The sequence below is a fragment of the Anguilla rostrata genome, chromosome 1 (assembly GCF_018555375.3).
Source record: "Anguilla rostrata isolate EN2019 chromosome 1, ASM1855537v3, whole genome shotgun sequence".
Taxonomy (NCBI): Eukaryota; Metazoa; Chordata; class Actinopteri; order Anguilliformes; family Anguillidae; genus Anguilla; species Anguilla rostrata.
The window spans coordinates 66,575,915-66,600,398 of NC_057933.1; the positions used below are offsets into that span (position 1 = coordinate 66,575,915).

The 24,484-nt window shown below is 43.1% G+C and overlaps 2 protein-coding genes and 2 long non-coding RNA genes across 5 annotated transcripts in view; 3 read left to right on the forward strand and 1 right to left on the reverse strand.

Moving 5' to 3' along the window:
- mtmr11 (myotubularin related protein 11) overlaps positions 1 to 18,263 on the forward strand; it is a 34,112-nt gene extending 15,849 nt beyond the window's left edge. The window contains exons 3-18 of one of the 2 annotated variants that reach the window (XM_064351128.1): positions 6 to 142; positions 544 to 613; positions 918 to 1,057; positions 1,988 to 2,072; positions 2,656 to 2,803; positions 3,706 to 3,793; positions 4,237 to 4,325; positions 4,887 to 5,011; positions 6,839 to 6,916; positions 8,259 to 8,337; positions 9,067 to 9,137; positions 10,916 to 11,088; positions 11,378 to 11,548; positions 11,942 to 12,160; positions 15,038 to 15,340; positions 15,825 to 18,263. In XM_064351128.1, the coding sequence (XP_064207198.1) occupies positions 6 to 142; positions 544 to 613; positions 918 to 1,057; positions 1,988 to 2,072; positions 2,656 to 2,803; positions 3,706 to 3,793; positions 4,237 to 4,325; positions 4,887 to 5,011; positions 6,839 to 6,916; positions 8,259 to 8,337; positions 9,067 to 9,137; positions 10,916 to 11,088; positions 11,378 to 11,548; positions 11,942 to 12,160; positions 15,038 to 15,340; positions 15,825 to 16,232 (2,384 nt within the window). In that variant the 3' untranslated portion in view covers positions 16,233 to 18,263. The remainder of the gene's footprint in view (positions 1 to 5; positions 143 to 543; positions 614 to 917; positions 1,058 to 1,987; positions 2,073 to 2,655; positions 2,804 to 3,705; positions 3,794 to 4,236; positions 4,326 to 4,886; positions 5,012 to 6,838; positions 6,917 to 8,258; positions 8,338 to 9,066; positions 9,138 to 10,915; positions 11,089 to 11,377; positions 11,549 to 11,941; positions 12,161 to 15,037; positions 15,341 to 15,824) is intronic. The other variant, XM_064351136.1, reaches the window with a different exon arrangement.
- Positions 9,144 to 10,623, forward strand: LOC135263307 (uncharacterized). The gene is made up of 2 exons (XR_010332437.1): positions 9,144 to 9,683; positions 9,734 to 10,623. It is a non-coding gene; the product is annotated as an uncharacterized LOC135263307 (long non-coding RNA).
- Positions 18,264 to 18,381: 118 nt separating the features above from the next.
- LOC135263306 (uncharacterized) lies at positions 18,382 to 21,547 on the reverse strand. Its single transcript, XR_010332434.1, has 2 exons — positions 20,495 to 21,547; positions 18,382 to 19,419 (listed from the first exon to the last, which is right to left on the reverse strand). It is a non-coding gene; the product is annotated as an uncharacterized LOC135263306 (long non-coding RNA).
- A 26-nt stretch (positions 21,548 to 21,573) lies between these two features.
- Positions 21,574 to 24,484, forward strand: part of sv2a (synaptic vesicle glycoprotein 2A) — a 40,903-nt gene continuing 37,992 nt past the window's right edge. The window contains exon 1 of the mRNA XM_064351161.1: positions 21,574 to 21,728. The gene's annotated coding sequence lies outside the window, so the exon portion shown is untranslated. The remainder of the gene's footprint in view (positions 21,729 to 24,484) is intronic.

Sequence of the window (24,484 nt, forward strand, 5' to 3'; positions counted from 1 at the left end):
CCCAGGCGAGTGTGTCCTCCAGAGGGCGGTGTTGGTGCGAAAGAAGCTCTCTGCCAGGGAGGGGGGCGGCTGGTTGGCGGGCACGCTTTTCTGCACCCACTTCCGCGTGGCCTTCGTGCCTCAGGACTGCCCGAAGCCCGATGTAAGCGCCAGGCTCGCCACCCGCTGTGACCCGGGAGCTCGGGGATAAAGCTCCCCGTAAAAAATCATAATGGTCTGACTGAGCAAGGTTTGCTGCAGACAGGCTCAAGGGCAGATGGTGTTGCTCATCTCCACGACAACAGTTATCGGTGGAAAATAGCGTGTACACTGTATCTCAATTGCCCCCTTTTCTATTTAATTGTTAATATTGATTAGTACTGAATGGGGACAGCCATTTGTCATTCACTTGTATAGTAGCCAAGTCCAGTTACCTTTGGACTTATTATCTGTAGTGCTGCTGTCTATTCTAATCCTGTATTTGCACTTATTTACTGTTGTAATCTTGTGATGATGTCATGGCATGGCATGAAGGGCAGCCTGACCCTCTGTTTATGTTTCCAGGACAACGCTGACCCCGTCCTCCTTGGCGATCATGACGTGGCTCTCGCCTCCATAGAAAAGGTGGTGGCTGGTAAGACTGCTCTCTAAACTAGGTCACCCTGAGACTGGGGGAGACACCAGATTGGATTATTGATTTTCTGAGCAGAACCTGCTTTGGGGAGGCTCACAACTAGGCAGTTTGTTCACTGCTATGTATTTGCCAAAGCAATTCATGTAAATAACACTACAGCCCCCTGGTTGCTAATCCAGTTTTTTAAACAGTGTGTCGCTGTGCCAGAAATACACTATGAATAGTTTGGGTTTCTGCATGACTGACTGAGTTAAGGTTATCACATCCAGTCCAGTGCCTTCATTGTCTTTCTTTTGTGCCGCAGTGGGGCCTTCTCGGACTAAGCTGGTGACCCCCAACTCGTCCCTGAAGTTCACCCCTGAAGAGCTGGTCTTGTACTGCCGAGATCTGCGGGTCGTCTGCTTCCTGTTTGACCGGCTGACCCCCGAAACGCAGGCCATGGAGGTGAGCGTGCGGTGCCCGAGACGAGGGCCTCCATCCCTCACTGATCCCATTAAACCGCTTCAGTGATTTGTCCCATTCTTCACATACTGTACAACCACCCAGGAAACAGTGCAGTGCTGCAGGAGCGGTGTTCTGGGTTAAGCTTCGGAGAACTATTCATCTCGGTTTCTTTTGAGTCATGAGTCTCGTGGGGATCTCGTCCAAGCGATTCTATTTTCAGTTCTCCATCCAAGGCCCCGAAACCCTCTGCTGGCTACTCATTATAGTCAGATTTGTCCCTGGTTTTATACTGTTTCTGACCACACTGAGGGTCTCTCCTGCCATCATGGATTAATCCTTCTTTTAACTGTCTGCTTCCTTCCCTCTGCGGTTTTTGTGGCTTTCACTGAATGTGACCTCCTCCCACATTTTCTTTATGCTTGCCTCCTCACAAGTTGTTATACCACTGTCCAGGATGTAAACTGGTTTCATTTCTGTTTGCGCAAAAGATCTCTAATTTTGAGAGTACACAAGAGCAGGGTGTTTATGTCTTTACTAAATATAGTCTTTTCTGGTCGAGAACAAAATGACTTCCTGTACTGCACAAAGAGCCATTTAAAATTGCACTATGAATAGTTGTGGTTTCTGCATGACTGGCTTAAGGTTATCTCGTCCAGTCCACTGCCTTCATTGTGTTTCTCTGCCAACCAACTTTAAAAAAGAGGCTGTCACTCAACATTCTCAGGCTGTGTTTTTTTTCTAAGAATGCTGCAAATGATGTTTGAGAGTTTGAACTGAAGTTCTGCTTCTCCCAGCTGTAGGAGTTGCAAATATTCCCATGCCCCCTGAAATGGGTACTCCTTGCTCATATTGGCACTGCTGCTCTCCATTTGAGTCCTGATTCGTGCCCAGATTGTACCCTGCTGAGGCTTCTTTCTTTTGCTCCTGCAGATCACCTATTCTATTGCTAAGACCTACCAACCCCTGAAGCCTGGAACCGTCCTCTCTTTCCAAAACGCTGCTCTGGGAAGTGTTGGTAAGAGACACAGAGCAGCCTGCCTGTAATAACCTGCCCAGCAACCTGCCACCTTCAATTAAATGCTTCTCAAGACTGGACACTTTGATCCAGCCACTAACGGCCGGGTTCTGTTTTGCTGGAGTCATTTCCCTTCCACTCATTAAAATGTACAGTGCACCAATGTGCACTTAGTGCTGGTAAATCACTGTAATTATACAAAGGTGCTGTGTTTCTGCGAGATTAATTTATTGGGTGCTTTTTTTGCATGTGCATACAACCCTTTTCCGACATTTATTTTAAAAAAAATCAATATGGTAATATGAACTTAAAGTATGTATCAATAGATTTAATGTTTGATTTATTTTATGTGTAATTATGTGAAATATGTGATTGCTAGATGTGCAGGAGATCATCCTATGCATTATGGCCTAATGTATGCTCTGATCTGGCTTTAGTAAAGGGTGGCAGGTTGTACTGGGGGAGCTTAGTATCACATGCAGCCAGTGCGTTTTGGACAGAGCCACCCGACAGAGCAACCCAACAGAGCGGGAGGAGCGCAGCCTCCCCGTGTCTGATCCTTCACCCGCCGCTCCGTCTGCAGAGATGAAGCAGTTCCTAAGCAACCGCAGGCGTGACGCCCAGATGAACTGGTTTGAGAGCCCGGCTGACTGGGAGAGGGATCTGGAGCGCACGGGGGCCGCGGGCTGGAGGGTCAGCGCCGTCAACGACCGCTTCGAGATGGCCACGAGGTACACTCCACGCACGGTCGACCGTGCAGTCACGATGTGTCATTTTCAGGTTCAAAACAAGCTCTTGGGTTTGGTATTAATATTATCACTTCATTCCCTGCTTTTAATACTGTCTGTGCTGTTCATTTCCATTACAATGTCGCTTAAATGTTGTCATTTAAATTGCGGGCATGCACGATAAAGTTGTACATCTGTCTAATGTTGTAGATCAGTGGTGCATGTCAGGTGTTTATAAGCGAGAATTGATCTTGCGAGCTGTAAATTGCTTGCAGGTCAGAGAATTTGCTCACGGAGTCATATTTCTGTCAAGTTTGATGAGGTACGAGGGACTTCACGTGACATAATGAGCAATTAACAACCTAAAATATGAAGTGTGATCAGGAAGCAGCTACTTCCTGTTGTAACTCAGCAGAAAACAGACAGAAGGTTGTTAGAAGAAATGCACCATGGCAACAAGATACATTTGTGGGCTGAAATGATTTTTTCTCTGAAAGTTATTTTAAAATGGTGTGGGGTGCAGTTTTCTGCGCATGAGATGCAAGTAACAAGTCATGATGGACACAAGCAAAAGATGAAGAACTGAGCTGTGACAAGCTCACGCGTATTTGGCTAAGTTAAATGCTAAATGGATAGCTAAGACAGGGAGTGGCATGCACAGTACGATGACTTCTCAATATCAAAACTCAATTGTTGTGTCTCCTCCTATCCCACTATAGCCCACAAGTTTGCCAGGCTCTCTATCTTGGTTTAATACTAGCTTGCATTATGTGTGTTTACATTATTTAATAGCCACGTCCTGAAGGATGTGTTGCCTAGCTCATCAGCTATGTGCTTGCATAAAGTTGCAGGTGTGTGGTCAGTGTAATATAAAGTTCTGGCTTCCCTATGTCCTTTGACCTCAGCCTACCCAGGTATAATGTGGTGCCTCAGAAGGTGCTGGACACTGAGCTGAAGAAGACGTTTGCCCACTTCAACGAAGGCCGCATCCCTGTGAGTGCAGTTCTGTTTCTGTGCTGTTGAAAAGCACTTAGACCCACCAGTACATGTCCTCAACACAAATGACCAAGTCTCCTATTAAAGGATTTTAAAAACCACCATATATGGTCTAAAGGCTTTCTATAGTTATTGATTTAGTTTACTTGCACAATTATACAGGGGTACTGTAATGCAGCAGTTCTTCATCTAGTATATTGCCCAACTGCAAAGCATCGCTGCCTTGACTTGGATTCAGACCTGCAACCTCCTACTTACAAGGGCTCAGCCCCACCTCACTCCCTCAGCAGTGCATCTGTGTCATTTGTGATCGAGGCTGAATCACAGGTGGAATGTCTGTTCAGCGCATTGAACTTGAGCCCGACCGGAGCGGTCAGCGTTCCGCGTGTCGGTGTGTGTGACCGGCTTTGTCTGAGGTGTGTGACCGCTGTCCATTCTAGCGCTGGTGCTGGCGACACCCGCAGGGGAGTGACCTGCTGCGGACGGCCAGCTTCCAGAACAACATCTACCACGAGAAGGACGACATCAGGTGTGCCGCCGGGCCGTGCCGCGTGGCTCTCGCCTGACTGTGGGGGGGGGGGGGTGGGGGCAGCGTCGGGTTACGCAGCGCAGTGTAGCACGCTATCACTATCGCTTACATGTGCTGTATGTCAGTGCGCCGCAGGTCTCAAAACCTACACATTCACCATGAACATTCTCAGTACTTCTGCACTTGATACATTTGATATAATGGAAATGTAGGCATAGTGTTTGTATGAGAGAAATTCCTCCATTCCATTGCAGGCATTCAGTGGACACTCTTATCCAGGGCGACTGACACAACCTTTTACATAGCTTTTACGTTGCATCCATTTATACAGCTGCGTATATACTGAAACAACGCTGGTTAAGTACCTTGCTCAAGTGCGCAACAACGGTGTCCTGGGAATCGAACCTGCGACCTTTAGGTTGCAAGATCAGCTCCTTACCCATTACGCTACACTGCAGCCCATTCCCTGAGAGGAGAGCTTTGTGAATGGTAGCGCTGTGCACAGAGACACGCGCGGCCGTCGTGCTGACGCTAACACCCGTTTCCTCTCCCGGGCTAAAGGAACCTGGAGGCTCTCTTGTTCGGGGGCCAGCAGCAGTGTGTTGTCGTGGAGCTGGCAGAGGACATGCCCACGCCAGCCGACATCCAGCTGGCACACACCCGCCTACGGGCGCTCTGTCTGGGCGGTAGGTACCCGCCGCTGGTTCTGCAACGTGCTCCCAGACGGCACGTTTACTCTCTATCGCGTGGCACACATTTTATCAGTCTGTTTCAGAGGGCCAGGTACTGTAGGTTTGAATTCTCAGCAAGTTAGCAAGTTTAGTAAAAGATATAACTCAAGCAGGTTATTAGACAGTTCAGTCGATTCAGGAAAAAAAACAAGCATCCTCGCCAAGCGCAAATTACAGTACTCTTCACAACCATTAAGGCAGAATTTATTGTTCCATTAAGCTATTACCTCAGATTTATATTGGAAGTTGAAAAGAAGCAAATTGGTTTCTGCCCCTGTTTAAATCTGGTAGACATAATCGGCACAGCTGCAAAGTTATTTGAAGCCTTTGTTTACGCCTGAAACCAAAACGACCAACCAAAACAGTGGTAATGATGCAATTTGTTACACACACAACAAAGGGAAATTAGTGTTTCTTTTTGTGATAGAGTGTGCTCAACTAATGTAGGCTGTCAACTGGGGTAAGATGAACACACCTGTGATGATGTGTGTCCTTTGGCATCTCCGAAACACCCATCTACTGTACTGGAACACAAAGGTTTTCAATTTCAGATGGAACAAAGATGTATAAGAAGTAAAAACAAAAGTTGGATATAATGCAAAACATAAGGGAAAAGATGAAACCATTTCCACAGTAATGAATGATTTATTTTGCGAGAATTAAATAAGAAATAATTTTGCAAAGTATATTTCGGATATTACCATGAAGTAATAAGCAAGCCTATTGGAAAATTGAACTTAAGGAGTGGAGTTGACTTAAGTTTTGCATGTGCTGCAAATACAGTTCTAAACTCAGCAAATCTGCAGTTGAAAAAATAAAGGGGTTTTACAGACTAAATATGGTGCCTGTAGCCTTTTCAGTATTTGTTTCATGAAAGTTTGAGCTTTAGCTTGAAGGGTACATTATGCACACAGTAAGAACTGATATGCTTTCATACGATAACATTGGAATAATGGAGAGCAAAGTAGGCTACTGAAAAAACTAAATACATAACTAAGTCAGCAGTATATTTACATTTACATTACATTTATACCTTTCTACTATATGTCATATAAGACTCTGACCCTTGACATATCTGTATAGCCATCGTTCTATTGGTCTAGGCTAGGCATCCTTAAATCCTTTTTTCCAATGTTATTTTTTTAGCCGGAAACAGGACTGAAAACATTGGGTTAGTGTTTAGTGCTTCTGACAGAACCACATCTGGAAAAAGAGTGCTTGAGTCATTTCCACTTTCTTTTAGCTTCTAGATTATAAACATCGTAGGAAAGAATATTCTGAATAGGAAAAATATCATAGGCTGCATCTACATTTCACTTCAGTTACCAGTGTTTTCCATGTGAGTATAAACAATCAAATAATAGTGCTGTACTTGGAAATACAGTAAGCTACAGTACCTGCATTTGGTTCGGTAGCCTGTTAAAGGATACTGTGTCAGGTATGCAGTTTCAGAAACAGGCTCTGTCTGTGGAAAAAATGTTGAACACTTTATTGGATAATTGGAAGTACAAATGGAGTTGTAAAATTTATCTTCATTAAAAAGCAAGAATTAAATAAAGAATAACCTGGCTTTGACTTTCAACCTAAAAATTACTTAAAGTTCTTGTAATAAAAGACCGTGCCATCAATTCTGAACCACAGACTGAAATCTGATCGTACAGTAGTGGTCATGTACTGATTCGGTCACATGGTCCCAACTGCAAAGCCTGATGACATCATCGTCCTCAATAGTGAGTGTTTCACTCAAGCTCTCACTTCCTTTCGCCCGACTTTCCCCCGCAGGCACGTCACATGGTCTTGTTGCGTACACTGCGCACTTTATTAACAGGCTGATGGGATTTCCATCCAGTGGTGGTGTCTGTGAGTAACAATCCTGTAGCTTACCGGACAGCTGAATCACTGTAAAATAGAGCCATTAAAATACTCACCCACTGACACTTTCCCCCCGTGCTCATTACTAAAAGACGAACTAAAATATTCATGAGTCCACTGATGTGACCCACTAGCAACTCTGTGAATGTTCTTTAGTCCTGCCTCCTCAGGATACAGCCAATGAGCATCAATCGGAGAACGTGCTTCTGCATTTTTAAATTGTGGTTGAGGCCTAGATACCAGACCTATTTTACACGTACAGTGCCATCAAGACCCTCTATACAGCCGCATTAATTGGCCATCTTATAATACTATAATACTTTAATTCAAACACTATGTGTCAGAATGCTGTTGCATGACTATGATTTAAAGGGTTGATGAATATAAAGAAAGTAGGATTGGTGTCGTGCCAGCCAGTGCCATGCCAAAACATTTTTGTAATTTTTTGCTACGCACAGTAAAAGTTATCATCAAAGTCCATGCAGATGTCCCATAATACAACAATCAACAGAATTGACTAAACCTGCTTGAATGACATCAAAGATATGCAAAAAACATGGAAATTAATCAATTATTTAGCATGTGTGCATTATCTACGTACTTATATAATATTCCACATTTTAAAAAAACAAGCAAGGGCTTATTTTAAGCTCTTTGTCTGTCTCCTAATGCATGCGAAATGTAGCGGTATGCTGTCAGTACCCAGCTCCCTGCACTGCTGCCTCCCACAGAACATTCTGTAGCTGGGGGAGCCCACAGTGACTCACAGCACAGAGCACTGGGAGTGTTGCCCGTGTGCTGGGCTCAGTGCGGCTTTTCACAGGCAGGACAGGGAACAGCCACGCCCCTCATTCCCACGTTGTTCCCATTGCTTCATACTGGTGTGGCGCTCAGCCGGGTTCAGGAATTTGACTGGGAAATGTTGAATTCCCAGCATTCCCAGGGCTTTGAGCACAGCTAGAAGAGTTTGTGAAAAGTTGATCATACAGTGCATTGATCAAACGGTGCATAATTGAAGCTGCTTCAGCATTTCAGAGTAGCATACACCAGATAGATCTAACAGGGGTAGAATTTGACATTTAGCTGCCAATGGCTATTATTATTTATTTATTTATTTATTTATTTATTGATCTGAATATACTCTGAATAAATGAGGCAGTTAGTAAAAGACAATGCAGTATTTAATCACAGGATGTATTCAGTATTTTCTGGTTGTAGGCGAGGACACATAAAATTTAACTTTAGTAAATGAGGCTGTTCGTTGTTGCCTAATGTTGAATGTAAAAGTCTAGGTCACCAAGGAAACCATGCGTTTTTTTCCCCCTGGCAGATATTTCCACATCTGTATCTGTGCCAGATGACAAATGGCTTTCTACTCTGGAGGCCACTCGCTGGCTGGACCATGCCAGGTATGAACTTCTCACAGCTGTAGAGTAAGAAGCCTTAAATGGTACCAGGTTTACCCCATTTTATTAGCCCCCTTTTTAAATGAGTGGAGTATTAGGTACATTTACTGATTGATCAATTATTTTATTTCATTTGTAGCCCTTGTCTGGAATGGTTAAAGAGGCCATTTCTATAAAGAAAAGACATACTGTCCAATTGTCCAGCTGTTAGAATTGGCTGTATTTTCTTGCAAACAAGTGAAATTACACACATATATATATATATATATATATATATATGTGTGTGTGTGTGTGTGTGTGTGTGTTGCTAAGTAAGCTGTCAGTGAGTGTGCTGGCAATATAATTTGACACAGTTCTGCACAAAATGAAAAAGCTGGAGCCGTAAAGGCTCATGAATAGAGACTGTTGTGCCTGCAGACCTTTGTTATAATTACCTCTGTTGACAGCCAGAATGGCAGCCTTCTGCCTGTAATCAGAGTCAAAGAGGAAAAGAGCCCTTTCAGCTACATTAAAGGCTAAAATTATAACCTCTTCTAAGAATGAAAATGTGGAACCTTTTAAATCAAACATGAAGTATTTCTGAATTACAGCCCATACAGGAAACGGGAAATTAAGCAAAGCCTTAAATATCATGTTTAGCCATTTCAGCCGGTGTATTAGACTTATATTTCCACTGGTAGTGCTAGAATCGACAGTGGATTCTAGGAGTTGTATGTCTCTCTGCTCTCTCAGGTGCTGTCTGAAGAAGGCTGCTGAGGTTTCCTGTCTACTGCGAGGTGGTCACATGACCGTCATCCTACAAGGTCAGTCACATGGTCCAACTCGTGCAGCTCCACAGCTCTCTGCAGGAAACCACATGCTGACCAGAACTTCATTCCTTTATGAAAATCAAGTGAAATGCGAGTCTCCACCAGTTCACACCTGTCAGTTCTAATGCAATAAAAGACACAAGCTATGCCTGTGCAATGCCAGATCCGGAACCACAGTTGAAATAGAACTGACCATTAATGTGTTGATCAGTGTGGAGTTCTGCATGGCAGATTCTGGGGATTCATTTGTAGGACTTACGTGCAAATTGGACCAGGATATGATGTGCATTTAGGCACAGATTCAATTCAGCCTCAGTGCACTTCATCTGTAAAAAAAAAATATTCAAGCGAGCATTTGATTCTTTTGATTCTTACAGACATTTTCCTTTTTTCCAGTCACCTGTTCTCTGAAGTTATTGACCCTCGTTCCTTAAGCATGCTTTGATAGCTGAACAGTGACTCTCAGCCTTTCCTGTTGTGTGTACTGAATTCATGTGTGTTTCGTGACTCACATCTTGGGGAGTCGCTCTGGATAAGAGCGTCTGCCAAATGCCTGTAATGTAATGTAATGAGTAAGTTTGGAGAGAAAGGATATCATGAAACACTCTTCCCAGAAGCTACAGAGTGTACAGTCAACTCTCCAAAACTGAATAACTTCAGTTATACTTCAGAATACGTCCATAGTTCTCTCAATGTGCCAGCAAGTACAGGAATCTCCCTGCAGAATTTGCTCACCAGATATACATTATGCTTCACTTGCATGTTTTAACACTAGGTGGCACTGTTTGCCAAGGACATGCTTTTACGGCCTTTGTGCTGTTGTATTTTTATTCACATTGGCCTTAACGGAGTATTTTTTTGTGACAGTGCATTTCATAATGTACAGAATTATTCCTTATTGTACAGTATTATTCCCAACATTTTACCCAAAAAGCTGGATTTTTTTACCTTACCTTCAGTCTTTAAAGTGAAAGCCTCAAGTGCCATACATGTGCTGCCCTGAAATGAATTATAACAGAAGAGAAGGGTGTGACGGAGTCTGGCACTGACCAGAACTTTTAATGACCCAAACTGTCAAATCAAGTGACATCCTGCAGCTGGAGTAAAACCTTGTGGAGGTTGAAAGTCTGCTGATCAGACAGGGGGTGGTGGTGACGGATGGTACAGTAATAAATTGTTTTAACCTAAAAAAAAAACTTCCTGCGCAGAATTAAAGAAGGCTGTGTGGGCGGAGACCAAGAATTCTTAGGAAAAAGCTTCAGATGTTTCAGAATGAAAACCAGTGGACACAGAGCTCTTAACGCACTGCACAGACCCTTGCCAGGAAATTGACTACGTTTGCAGAGATAGCATGTTCTTTATATAAAGATGTGAAACGTTTGGAGTGCACAAAGTAGTGAGCTAGTGGAACTGTAGTCTCAGACTCGCATGAAGTGATGTGGCTCTGAAGTGGCTGAACAGCAGGTCTGTTTTATGGCTAGGTGTGATAATCCTCCACTCTTATCAGTATGCCATTTTTAGATTCTTCTTACTGGCCAGTTCTCTGATTTAAACTCATACATTGTCTAAGATATCATTTTGCACACCTTGTTTTACGTGCACTGTGAAGTTGGCAATTGTACTTGAAAGAGTGAAGACATCAAGGCTGTTTGGAACTGATGGAGTGGGATTGATATTGAGATGGACTGATGTAAAGTGTTGGATCGATGTTCATGTTGGATGGATATTGGATTGAAGGGCTGTTGAGATGGTGGACTGGTGTTATTGCACAGAGCCGGAGGACAGGGACATGAACTGCGTGGTGTCCAGTCTGGTGCAGGTGATGTGTGACCCGCACTGCAGGACCATGCCCGGCTTCCAGGGCCTGGTCCAGAAGGAGTGGGTGATGGCCGGCCATCGGTTCCTCAGCCGGGCTAACTACCACCGGGAAAGCGATAAGGAGGAGGTGAGGGCCACGTTGCAATACACTGCCCCAGGCACTGTTCATTTCTCCTCAAACTAGCGCTCGCTTGCTAGCAGTTATTTAATCCATTGGGTTGCTACGACATGCTTGGTTTGCGTCAAAGCCAAGCTCTGGTATATTGAAAGGCAGCAGTTTACAGATGCGGAATCAAACAGCAGGTTTGAGAAATGGATTCTGAGCAGGGTTAGAATGGAGAAGCGTTTGGCTAAGGGTCCCAGAAGGGGCTGTGGCAGCGGGGGCCATTTTTCACTCTGTGGCTCTCTCCCCTCAGGCACCAGTGTTCCTGCTCTTCCTGGACTGTGTGTGGCAGCTGTGGGCCCAGTACCCCTCCCACTTCCAGCTCACAGGAGACTACCTGCTGGCCCTCCATGACAGCGTCCACGTGCCCCTCTTCAGCACCTTCCTGTCCAACTGCCAGAGGGAGAGGAGCCGGCGCTCACAGGTGACACAGTACTGCCAGGGTTAGAGACACAGCTACCTGGGATACATTTACCAGAGCAGGCCCAGAGATTCTCTACAGCGTTCTAATAAGTGGCCAGTAGGTGGCAGCAAAGATGCAAAGGTACAAAATGCTCCACCAGCAGTACAATGGACAGATGTATGACATACATGGAGTAGATTTCCTATTTCTCTGGAACCGACACTCTTACTCTACATTTAGCTTTCAAATAAATGTAACTGCATTTATTTGTGTGCTGAAGCACAAATATGAATTGAATCCAGTTAAGCACTGGATTGTACAGAGTATTCATTTCTAATACATTTCATTATGCAGCGGAGCTGTGGACATAAATGTGCAGATTTTGCAGACGTGTAATTACCGGTGTTCCTCCAGCGCCTGTCTCAAAGCTACACCCCGGTGAACGGCTGGAGGGAGGTTCTGCCCAGGGACACCTCTCAGGATCCGGTGGACCCCCCCCTCCCCCCGGTGTGGGACTGGTCCCTGCAGTACAGCTGTAACAGACGGGCCCGATTCACGCACCCCGTGACCCAGCCCGTCCCGCCCCAGCTGGTCCTGAACGGGAATCTCAACGCACACCCGGACTCCCACAAGGTAAGCCTGCAGAATCAGCGCGCTGCTGCACAGGATAAATGAACAGAGACTATGCGTCTGTGGAACGTCCGTGGACTGGAAATTGATACCCAGCAGCAGCAATGATAAGGAGTGTGCTTGTGAATACCGGCAAATCTATCTGAAGCAGTGTCAGTGGTCAGACTGATGGGTCAGCTAGTCAGTAAATTAGGCCTTAAGAGTCTACTGTATGAATCATTACCAAATTTAATCTGAGGGTGGTTATGCTGCAGGTTCTTTTTATTTTAATTTTACTGACGTTTTCAGAACTGGTTTTCACCAGAAAAGATAACTGGAGTCATTACAGTCTGTCATGGGCGAGAAGTTTCCAAAGCAAATAATCTTTCACTATTTTTCACCTAAACTCAGAAAACAAGCAATGTCACTTCATATTAATCAGAAAATGAGGATATTATTTGAATGTATGCTCAAGTGAAGACGTTGATGTAAATAAAGAGGTCAGAAACCATTTCAAAGGTTTATGAAAGATAAACAGATAGCCGTCCAATGAAAATTCAGGGAAGCTCTCTGGAAAAAGACTGTTTTCCATTTTCCTGGCTTACTGGGTTTGGCATCACAATTATCCCCGGAATGTGAGTAATCTGTGACTTTTACAGCAGGGCTGTAATTACAGCACTGTACACGAGTGTCATAACACAAGCAACGCTGAAATATGAGCTAGCGTTGTGGGGCAGGGAGGGGCAGTGTGGTGCGGTGGTAAAACGGTTGGGCTAGTAGCCAAAAAAATGCCGGTTAAATTTCCAGGAGGGGAATTACTATTGTACCCTGTGGCATGGTACTTACGCCTGAACTGCTGCAGTGAGTATCCAGCTGTTTGAATGGATAATACAGTGTGTCAAATGGAAGCTAATTGGCCTAGTTAGTGGTGTCTGCTGAGAAAACAAAGGCCCAACTCATTTCAGGGTTGTAACAGGTGTAGCTTACCAGCTCTTTGACAAGCATTTGGGCACCAGCTTTTAATAAGCAGCATTTAATCACTGATGACAGTGAATCTTCCTCAGTCAGTTAAGCAAAATCTGTTCTACATTCCATGGCAAATTTCACCTGGTATTTTACCAATAAACCACTTGCACATTCAGCTGCATTTTTATGTACAGTAGACATACTCTACATGCAGGAGAGTAACACATACACACACATGCATGCATATGATGTACCTCCATTGTGTTTCGCTTTTATTTTTTGTGATTTTGTCCCTGTGAGTTCTGTCAGTTTTTTTTCATCAAAATTTTATATTCAACTAATTTTATTTATATTTGTGTATTTAATATATTCATGGTTTATTTATAGTTTTGGCTAAAGCTTTCAGTGCAAGCTAGCAAATGGTATGAGTGTAGTTTTCACACTGTTTGCTCTCTTGGCAGCAATTTACTAAAACTACTGTATTACATTACAGGCATTTAGCAGACTTATCCAGAGCAACTTACACAGTATTTTTACATAGCATTACATTGCATCCATTTGCACAGCTGTATATATAATGAAGCATTGCAGGTTAAGGTTACCTTGCTCAAGGGTACAACGGCAGTGTCCTACCTGGGAATCAAACCTATGACCATCAGGTTACAAGCCCAACTCCTTACCCATTGTACTACACTGCCACCCTACGTTTAGTGTATTGAGTGGTATTGTTGTAGGAAGCTATTTTTATGACTTCTGTAACATTTAAATAATGTCTACACTTGAGTGTTCCTATTAACATCCAGCTTTTCATCTAGTCTTCTATAATGTGTTCATTATTGTTCCTTACTCATCCGTGAATTTTAGATTACTCTTTATATCATCCTAATTATTACAATCAGCTTCCACTTTGCATCTAATATGTGGTCATATATGCAATCAGGCTATGATCCTGGGAAATAAACCAAGACTAATGCGGTTGGGATGCTTAAGTGAGTCTCAATTTAGGAAATTAAAGCAGTTGACTTTATTTCAGCCAAAGGGCTTATAGAATCTGATTCTGATATTGACCTTTTGATTTTTGTAAAGAATTTCTATGAATAGCCTGTGATCCATATCCAGTGTACTGGATGGAAAGGTAACATATTGTCATGCAGTATCAGAAAAAAAAGATTAAAACTTGTCATAGTGTTGTACTGTCATTCGAGCATGGCTGCCTAACCCTGTTCCTGGAGATCTAATAGTCCTATAGGCTTTCACTCCAACTCTACCAAAGCTCCTTCAACAGCTAGAGATCCGGTTGAGCTACTAGCTAATAAGTAGGATCAGGTGTGCCAAACTAGGGTTGGAATGAAAGCGTACAGGGCTGTAGGTCCAGACACAGGGTTCCAAAAGCGAGCCCTCTCAACTCACTCTTCCTCCTCCTGGTTCTGCCCCTCTCCCTCTCCCTCTCTCAGCTCAGTTATGGATCTCCAGGCTCAGTGTTCCTAAAGCGAGCCCTCTCGACTCACTCTTCCTCCTCCTGGTTCTGTCCCTCTCCCTCTCCCTCTCTCAGCTCAGTTATGGATCTCCAGGCTCAGTGTTCCTAAAGCGAGCCCTCTAGACTCACTCTTCCTCCTCCTGGTTCTGTCCCTCTCCCTCTCCCTCTCTCAGCTCAGTTATGGATCTCCAGGCTCAGTGTTCCTAAAGCGAGCCCTCTAGACTCACTCTTCCTCCTCCTGGTTCTGCCCCTCTCCCTCTCCCTCTCTCAGCTCAGTTATGGATCTCCAGGCTCAGTGTTCCTAAAGCGAGCCCTCTAGACTCACTCTTCCTCCTCCTGGTTCTGTCCCTCTCCCTCTCCCTCTCTCAGCTCAGTTATGGATCTCCAGGCTCAGTGTTCCTAAAGCGAGCCCTCTCGACTCACTCTTCCTCCTCCTGGTTCTGTCCCTCTCCTCTCAGCTCAGCGATGGAGCTCCAGGCTCAGTGTTCCTGCTGTCCCGGGGTACTTTCTCGTCCCCCTCACACCTGCTGCCTTGGCGAAACGGCGGGGGGTCGGGGTCTTACCGGAAGAGCCACCGGCGGGCCCCGTCCTGCGAGAGCCTGCCGGGCCTGGAGCGTGTGATCCGGGCCTGGTCCCTGAGCGAGGCCTCCAGACCCCCTCCCGGGCCCCAGGACCCACACCGGCCCCTGCTGCCGCTCCTGCTGGGCCCCTGCGTCAGGGTCTGGAGGGACTGCTACCTCCGGGGGGCGCTGCAGGCACAGGTAATGCGAAGCCCTTATCACTTGTGATGTAGTGATAGCACAACCTCAGAATGACTGATTCAGTATACATTGATGCGTCTGTACGAAAAGATTTGAACCATAGTACAGCAGTCACTGCTTTCAAACGGTTAAAGTATTGAATGATGAATAAAATCACAAATGTCTGTTAGGAGATTTCTGGTAATACAATATGGTCACAGATGCAAGAAAATTATTGAAGCCTGTCACAGTGGTGCAAATAAAGTGCATTTTATTACTCATGTACAATAACATACTGGAACTCAATTTAAGACATGCCATTTTGTTATTATAAATGATAAAGATAGTAAATATTACATGGTGTAATTTCCCTGTTTAACCTGAAAATACCTGGAGGCAGCACTAGGCCAGGATTGGTAGTGCAGCAGGCATTCCAGTGTTAGTAAATATAATCAGGACTGGCTGTGAGTGAAAGATGGGAACGTTGTGTCTGTTGTGTTGACAGGCTTTCTGCCACCCCACGCCCCCGTCCATGTACCACCCTGTCGATCAGTTGGCCTGGGAGGTCCAGCAGCTCAGAGACAGGCTGGCGTTGGCATCGACCGGGCACGCTGCCACCACAGCTAAAAAGCAGGAGTCTCGGAGGCCTGACACCAACCTCAACCAGAACAACGCCACCTTCCTTTTCTCCACCCCCCGACCCTCCCTGACCGTGCCCCGGGGCCCGCCTCCGACGTCCGCCCCCCCCAGGGCCCCAATTCCCAGCGCAGCCCCGCCCAAGCTGCCCGGCAGGGACGTGAGCAAGCGCACCTTCCTCTTCGGCCACCCGGCGGACGCCCGGCCGGACCAGCGCTACGCCCCCACGCCCGGCGCAAGGCTGCCCAAGAACAATGGCCCTTCCCTGGGGTCTTGAACGGTGGACCTCTGGGCTGGACTCTTTGGCTGCACAGAGCTGCCATAGCCCTGGCAGTGAAAGTCCATATGCAAGACTCTCTCAGCTCCTAGCCTCTGTCATGCTGCAAACTTGGACTGAGTTAAAATTCAGGTCTGACTCCCCTAATATAATAAGACTTGGGCCAATATTAGTGTGTTACAAGTGTGGGACATTAAAAATGTCAGGAGCACAGCACAATACAAACAGTATTTGTTATGCACTCTGAAAAGCTGATGTCTACAGCTAAAGCTGATTACTTCAAATACATAATGACCGCACTTATTCCTTTAAAGTATTTTGGTATCTTGTTTTTTTTTGTACTCATTAGGGAAATCCTAATGGCCAGCTTTCAAAATGAGCAAAATTGAAATCCTGACTAAATCCAAGGGCTGCTCTCACTTTTGTCTTTTGACTAGATTAATGGTTACTCATATAATTCTGTCTTGATAGGTAATGATGATTGTGTCTACCGCTGCTGGAACCAATTAGAACACCACTGTTGATTTCATTGGAAGATACAGCACTAAATCTAAATCCATGCTTTGAATGCTTATTAACTTTAAATTGCAATTTGTTTATATATGAGAATATTCATTCCGGGGAAGTCAGGTAGGCAGAGGTGGTCTTCCTTTCCCTAAAATGTACATAGGGAAAGAAGGCTGTTGGTCTTCTATTCAGGATTAATGGATGCATTATCCAAGTGAAATTGCATACTTGTGAGTATGGACATTAAGTATTTAACTAAAGCTTGCTTGAGGAAAATATATATTGTCTTTCCTCAGCTTTCTGGTATGTGACTGGATTTGGGCCTAGTAAGAGACTTACTCGAGTGGTCATAATTTGAAAGTAAAGCAAAATACAAATGGGGACTACTTTTCACCCAAACTGAGATATATACCATTACATATTAGTGATTACCCACAAGTGTTAGTGGATTGTTAAACATTCTACAGAATTTAAATAGAAGATGGATCAACATGAATAGCCTAATGTTTGCATACGTTTTATACTTCAATATGTTATTATACACTTCTAATGGTGACTTAAGGACATTAAAAAAGGGTAACATTGAAACCCAGTATTCCAGGGAAATGTGTACAAGTATTAATAATTATGATTATTCATATCCTTGCTGTAATTAAGCAGTAATTGCTTTTTCCCCATTTATATTTATGTATTTCGCACATGTATGGTACTGATAGATGTAGCCTTTTAAATTGGTGAATGAAAGACATTTTCATTCTACTCTGCCATTAGTGTGTTCTGGTTCAGGTTTAGAGGAGGAGCATTGGGCCATGCAGAGTTCATTAAGACCTTTTGTTTCAATGATGTGAATTTTCAGGCATCAAAAGTGCTAGGACAATTTCCACAGGTAGTACAGTGTTAATCAGAAACCCAATCGATTTGAACTGCAGCTTATCACAGTGAAACTGTTTTTGACAAAAACCCTGCAAATCCCAGTTTTAGTGTACTGCTCATCATTGTGCTATATACTGGCACCATACTTGTCTAAACAAACATGCACAGTCCACAAAATAATTAGAAACAGAGGCTTATTTTTCCATTTCTAAAGCCATATGATCTTTATCCTGTTATAAGCATTCTGTTTCCATTTAAAAATAAGATTCATTCCTATAATGATGGATCTATGAACATAGCCTAACATTCAACATACAGGAAGAATAATTCTGAAAGCTGTAGTTTATATTGTGGTCGTAAATTGATTATTCTGTACACTAGTAGCTTTTTGCTGCCCACCTTCTACGGAAGAAACAAAGGTGAAATGTTTCCTGCCAGAATTGACTTTTTGGAACTTAACCATGTCTTCATGCAAATGTTGGGCCTTTTCTGAAAGGCAGACACTCACTAGACTTGATACTGGTTATTGTGAAAATTGTAAATCTGGGTTTTGTTTTGGTACAAAACAAATTTGTAAGATGTACATACAGTATGTTTTCATATCAGTGGCTTATTTAATGCTCAAGAATAATAAAGCACCATTTTATCCCAGTCTCAGAGCTGATGTCAGTACCTCTTGATTGTGCGTTAAGGTTAATACGAAATGAGAATATGCTCTGTTCACTGCAGCAATTCAATTGCTTCTCTTAACAAAGGAAACCACAGACGATCACTTCTGAGGCATGTTTTATTCTTGTTATTAAAATAAACATATTTACAATGTGATCTTTTATTCTGAATAAAGAAGTTTGATCATTGCTTTCTACAAGACAATATAATACTATACATAGCTTAAAATAGTTTAAAAATAATCTGTATATACAGTAACCTTTAAATATAATCACCAAAAACAGAAACATTGATAAATGGTCAGTTTTCTGCGATATTAGTAATTTAAAACACTTTATATTTGGAGAATCTGACCTCAATCAGATACTGCGCTGGTTACCAACATACTTTCAAAAAAATAGACCTGTTGGGGCCTGGTATTGTTCATAACTAGCCTATATGAACACACTGTAGAAGTGTAGTTTTTGTTCACACCATCTAATCAAACCAAAATCTTTGTCAGAATTTACCTGACTGATTGCAGAACCCTCTACATTTCAAAGCAATGGGGATTCAAATATGGTACTTCCACCTGCTGCAAATCCCCCAGATTTAAAATGGTTTCCTTAATTCTAGAAATTGAGAGACTATTTTCCATCTCCATCTTATAGAAGTCAATGCTTTGGTATCAGAGACTTCTGGCTTAAAGAATGAACAGGACATTTGTAGCCAGTCACAGCCCAGTTTCCAAATCTTCATCCTTTAGCCGCCAAATGGCTGGCAGTTTATAAAGATGCACCACAGTGCCCAATGACATTAGTGCCCATACCCCTCCTCCCTTATAACCTGCCGTTTCAGGATCTCCACAGGGGTGACTAGGGGCGTTCCCAGGCCAAATGGGGTGGTGAGGCTGCCCAACTGGTGGATGGACTTGCACATGGGGCAGGGGTAGTCAGAGAGGCCCTCGATGTCCTCAAAAGCCAGGTTGACGATATGGTCAGCGCAGGTTTCGCAGTAGAAATGGCCGCAGGACAGACGCTTGAGGTGCACATCGAAGGAAATGCACCACTGGCAGTGGACAGATTCTGCACCCTGAGAAGAACCGAGTGAGGCGCTCTCAAAGCTGGCAGAACGTGCAGTGTAGGGCTTTTGAGGTGACCTGGGGAAGCAGTGTGAAACATGTTAGAAAGCCAGCACTCCACAGGGATGGTTACGCATCTGGGCTTCTAATCCAGAGTTTACATGTTAAGTTCACAGGCACTGGTTCTGTATACAGTGGATATGCTGGATATACAGTACCCTTGAGAAATAAACTATTTGAACTGTACCAGTAAAATTCCAGCTGCCTAAAACCAATAATATGCCAAGTACAAGACTAACTGGCCTACACATGCAGTTTCATTAAGAATTCTACTGCTGCTAAAATCTAAAAAAAAAAAAAAAAAAAAAAAAAAAACACTGAAATGACACCAATTTCATCAGGACCTCAAATAAGACCTATCACACACAGCAGAAGAATCACATTTGCAGCCATAGTTAAGGAGAAGCACACGAGATGAAAATATTGGTTAAGCACACGAGTTTAAAATATTGGTTAAGAATGGCTATTGATTTAGCATCGTGGAAAAAACACCAGTAGGGTTGATAAAATTGACTATGCATTTGAACCAATTCGGAATTGTCAAGTCATTACTGCTTTTCAGGCTACTGAATTTCGTAAATAAAAATGAAAAATATGAAAGAGCTGCTTTATACATGTCGTGCAGCTCACTCCATGTCCGTGTACTTTTGTGAAAATCTACAACGAAACACAGTATATTTTGTGTATGGCCGAGCAGCAAGTTACCAATACTTTTACCAGGGCTTGCACTGAATAGGTACCCTCGCAAACAAGCATGTGCGCACGTTTTACGTAAAAAAAGAGCTTCAATGTGCAAAATGCCCAGAATGACTGCAGTTCAAAAATTATTTGCAACCTGTTAACTAGGCTACCATTAAACACGGAGTTTGGTCTACATTAACGTAGTGCGAGTAAGTTCTATTGTGACTATACGGTCACTTTTAGCTTAAGGCCTCAGTCATTTAAAAAAAGCATCCACACAATACGAATTATGTGGAAAATGTAACCTAATACAAGTAGGCCTAGATCAGAAGGAATAAGCGTGTTAACTTGAGTTGTTATAAGAACAACCACAGTAGCCTACATATTGCACCAAGAAAAATAATTGACACACCTCTGTGCGGAATAGGACGCTCGCCTCAAACAATCAAAGGTAAACGTGGAAAAGATCCTCCATAACAAGGTCATGTTGTTGCTTTTCATGATTGTTCCAGTCATTGGTAGATCACCAGAGTTTACAGCCACGTCCAAAATCCAATGCTCTCTATTCAACTGCCGCCAAATTATATGTTGTACGCGACTGTATTCATATTATGCTGGTAGAAAGGGGCCGCTCATTGGCAGCAAGCAGACAAATCGGCCTCCACAAGCTTGTTTCAATTTCGGAAAGGGGTGGTGGAACGAGTACAATTACTTTCGATAGTCCGATTAATTCTTCTGAGACCATAATGCCTTATTGTAAAACAGGTAGGGCCTTTTGTTCGACCAAATCGTCATCAATCTGAGCTGTTCCCTAAATGAGGAAAAACGAAACAGGCTGTGTAAGTTTCAGGTGGACTTAACTGGTTGTCGGCCCAGTTGATTTTCTGTAGCTGTTACATGGATTCCAAATCCGAATGCTCGAAATAACAATTACTGTGAAGTGGCTAAGGGATTGTCCTATATTAGGCGAAACGCGAGGCTAGCAGGCTCTTTGGCTGCTGAAGTTTTGTTTAGGGCACGTTGTGCAGCGTAAATGTAGCCTATTAGACTAAGCTGACATTAAATGCCTTACTATTATGTAGTCTTATATATTGACTATACTATTTCGACCAAACAATGTAAAAATCCTGATAAACGGCCTTAATGCTTAATGCACCCCTAGGATGGTCAACCATGTCCCTGGAGATCTACCCTCCTGTCGATTTTCACCATAAAAAACACCTCATTCAACAGCGAAAGATCTCATTGCCTAGTCAAATTACTTGTGCCAAATTAGTGATGAAATGTAAACCTACAGGATGGTAGCTCTCCAGGAACAGGGTCAGAGAGCACTGGTTTAACCACAGGCCTATAGTCATATCTAAAATACAAAGGTGGAAAATCCAGGTTCAGAAAGCAAAAATCCTCTCCAATATTTTGTTCCAGTCACCTGCTAATTAGCACAATTCTTCAGCCAAGAGGCATAACTAATTAGTGACATCAGCTGGCTGAGTTCATGGATGGAAGAAATACATGGCAGGACTTTTGCTTTCTGACCCCTAGACTTTCTACCTCTGCTAACATAGTTGTTGAAGAATACAAGATAAAATGAAATACAAGTCATACTGTATGTTGATGTGGAGGATTCCAGGATAAAATAATGTGAGGTAGGCTGAAATTATGGGGGTGAAATGAGTCACTTAACCTTTCCTGTTAATAGAAAATTAATTGTAGTGAGCATAGGAAACAAGACCTCCTACAGAGCTGTGCATCTGACAAAAATCTCCTGCTAAACTGCTTTTCACACTGAGTTTGCTCATCATCTCTTGAAAAAGTGACACAGCTTGAAATCCTGAAAGTGAAGGCTAGAGATTGAGTTGTCTTTCCCTCATAGCTAGTCCGTAGCTAGCAAAATCAAAAATTTCCAATGCAACCCAACTTTTATTCGAACAACAAGTCTTCAATGATTTTGCAGAGCAAGTGAAAGAACACTACTGTAAATATGTCAGACTATGGAGTGTGTTTGTGCCATGGCTATTTAAAAACCTGCTACATTAAAAACAGGAAAATATTATTTCTTTTTGCTCCTGATTGGCACCTACCAGTTGTGCTCAGGTGCTTGGCTTATGCACTCCTCCCATGCACTACCCTGCAAGCCTGAGATTAGTTAAGCCTCTAAGGCCACATGGTACAACGTAGAGGTAGCATTGACTGGAGGTAGCATTGTACAACTCAGTCATGGCAACTGGGATAGTAGACTGTGGGTCGTAGATGATGGGAACCTGGAGTGTTGGTAGGAGGATCTAATGCAACAGCAACGTGAGGAACTCTGACCAGCTCAAACACACTATACTTTCGGCAGAATGAGACCAGTCTTGTCGTATTACTGCAAATTCCCAGTCATAATCAGCTAATGACACTCCCAAGGCTCTGTGGATTTCTGACTATAAAGATCAACATGCAGTCATTTACTGGAACACAGACTCAAAAGATCCCTGTTATATTATCTTTTGCCATACACTGTCAGTCCAATGCATTTCATTATATTGCATCATTAGCTATCTTCAGTCCTTTGTGTGTTTCTACAATCTCACTGGCATGCATTTGTCTATTGCAGGCAAAATATTTTAGCACAGCCTCACACTTAATACACAACTTTTTGCATTAAATGTGGGAAATTACCTATAGTGGGTACCAGAAGTTCTCCTCTAAACCAGGAATGTCTAGTTCCTGCGTGATACATTTTATCACAGCTTCAAACTAGCTTGCTGTTTCTCACAAAAGCCGATTTTCTCATCACAACAGCTTTGTTATTCATGAATGAACACCTTGGTGGAGTGGTTTCGCATTCTACTATGGAAGTTTCAGTCACTGCTGAGGGGTGACAAGGGCTAGTATGGTCAAGACTTCCTGTAGAATATGGAGGAAATGCAGTGTTAGTTTGGGTTTATTGTCAAAATGATTCTTCTTAAATTATGTTTAATCCATAGCTAGTAAAAAATTAGGATCCAACTGGGATTTAATGATGCGGCTCAAAAATTGCAGTCGTTAGTATCCCTCATGTGAAACTGAGATCTCCTATAATTACTCTCTGTCCACTAATGCCCCCTGCTGATGCACACATGCTCTGCACCCAAATTTGCCTCATTCTGCTATCTGTAGGACATGTGTTATACAAAGCGGTCATATAGAGGAGTGATCCTTTTTGCCGGGGATGCAGATTATTGAGTGTCACTGCTTGGGTCACAACCTCTGGAGTCTGATTTTGACCATATTTCCCCTGAGGCTGAGTAGTCTCCCTTTGTTGTTCCTTGAGCTCTGCAATAATTTTGTACCACAGCCTAAAAGAGGTTGTGTATCTATACATCTCACACTTGCAAAAAAGCACCTGGATAATCAAAGCCCAAGCAGTAGGTAATCAGGAAGGGGGCAAATACTTTTTCAAGGTATAGAATGTATGTATCCTGTAGTCCAAGAAATCCTTTTGATATGTTGTGAGGAACTTACATAGAATCCTTATGTGAATTTGCAAAAGTGAATGACGCCCTGGAGAAAGATCTAATCATATTTATCAGTACTGATTCAAACTGTAATGGTAATTATATATTATAAAAACAAATGTATGAAGTCATAAATTGAATGTAGCATTATTCTGTCATTTGCAGTATAATACTAAATTATAACCAGAAATATTGTGTATGACTACATTTGGTTAAATTTTCAGCAAAAGAGACAACTTAGGCTAAGTGTACTTCTTAAATGTGCTGTCTCATTTCCATCTTAAAATTCCAGACAAATAATCCTTTATTGTTATTTAAAATAGCGAGTGACACCCCAGAGTAAGCCTAAAAACAGCTGGTACTCTTAATGGATGCTGTTAACATGTGTTGTTCAAACAACAACCAGACTACCAGCAAATTCATATTGAGACACTACAGCCCACTAGAGATTCTGTGGCATTTGACCTTATTTGCTGGAATTTCACTCAATCAGGTTTATATCATGGCTGAAAACCCAGTCATCTCGAATCCCATATCCCAGTCAGCACTCTACATGAATATTTGTTTCAGCTTTATTTAATGCCAAGGCCCTTAATCCATCAGCCTTTAACCTTTTGCCTGTCAGCCCTCTGATTGGTTACCAACACTGAAAATGATGTGAAAGTTCACAATGTTTCTCTTCAGCTCCTTCAGACTGAATGAGGGAATTTTGCTTATATTTTTTCTACCTTTATTTTGCTTCTTTGTAACTCACTGTTTCTTTAATAGCTTTAGTCACCTTTGCTTTTGGTGCCCGAGGTGTACTGTATGGTGGAGGCAGAGGGGCATGGGGAATCAGGCCAGTTGCCAGGGGAGGAGGCTCTATCTTAGTCGATTAGCATCATTCCTGGAGTATGCTTGGTGTGTGCCTGGTGAATCAGCCC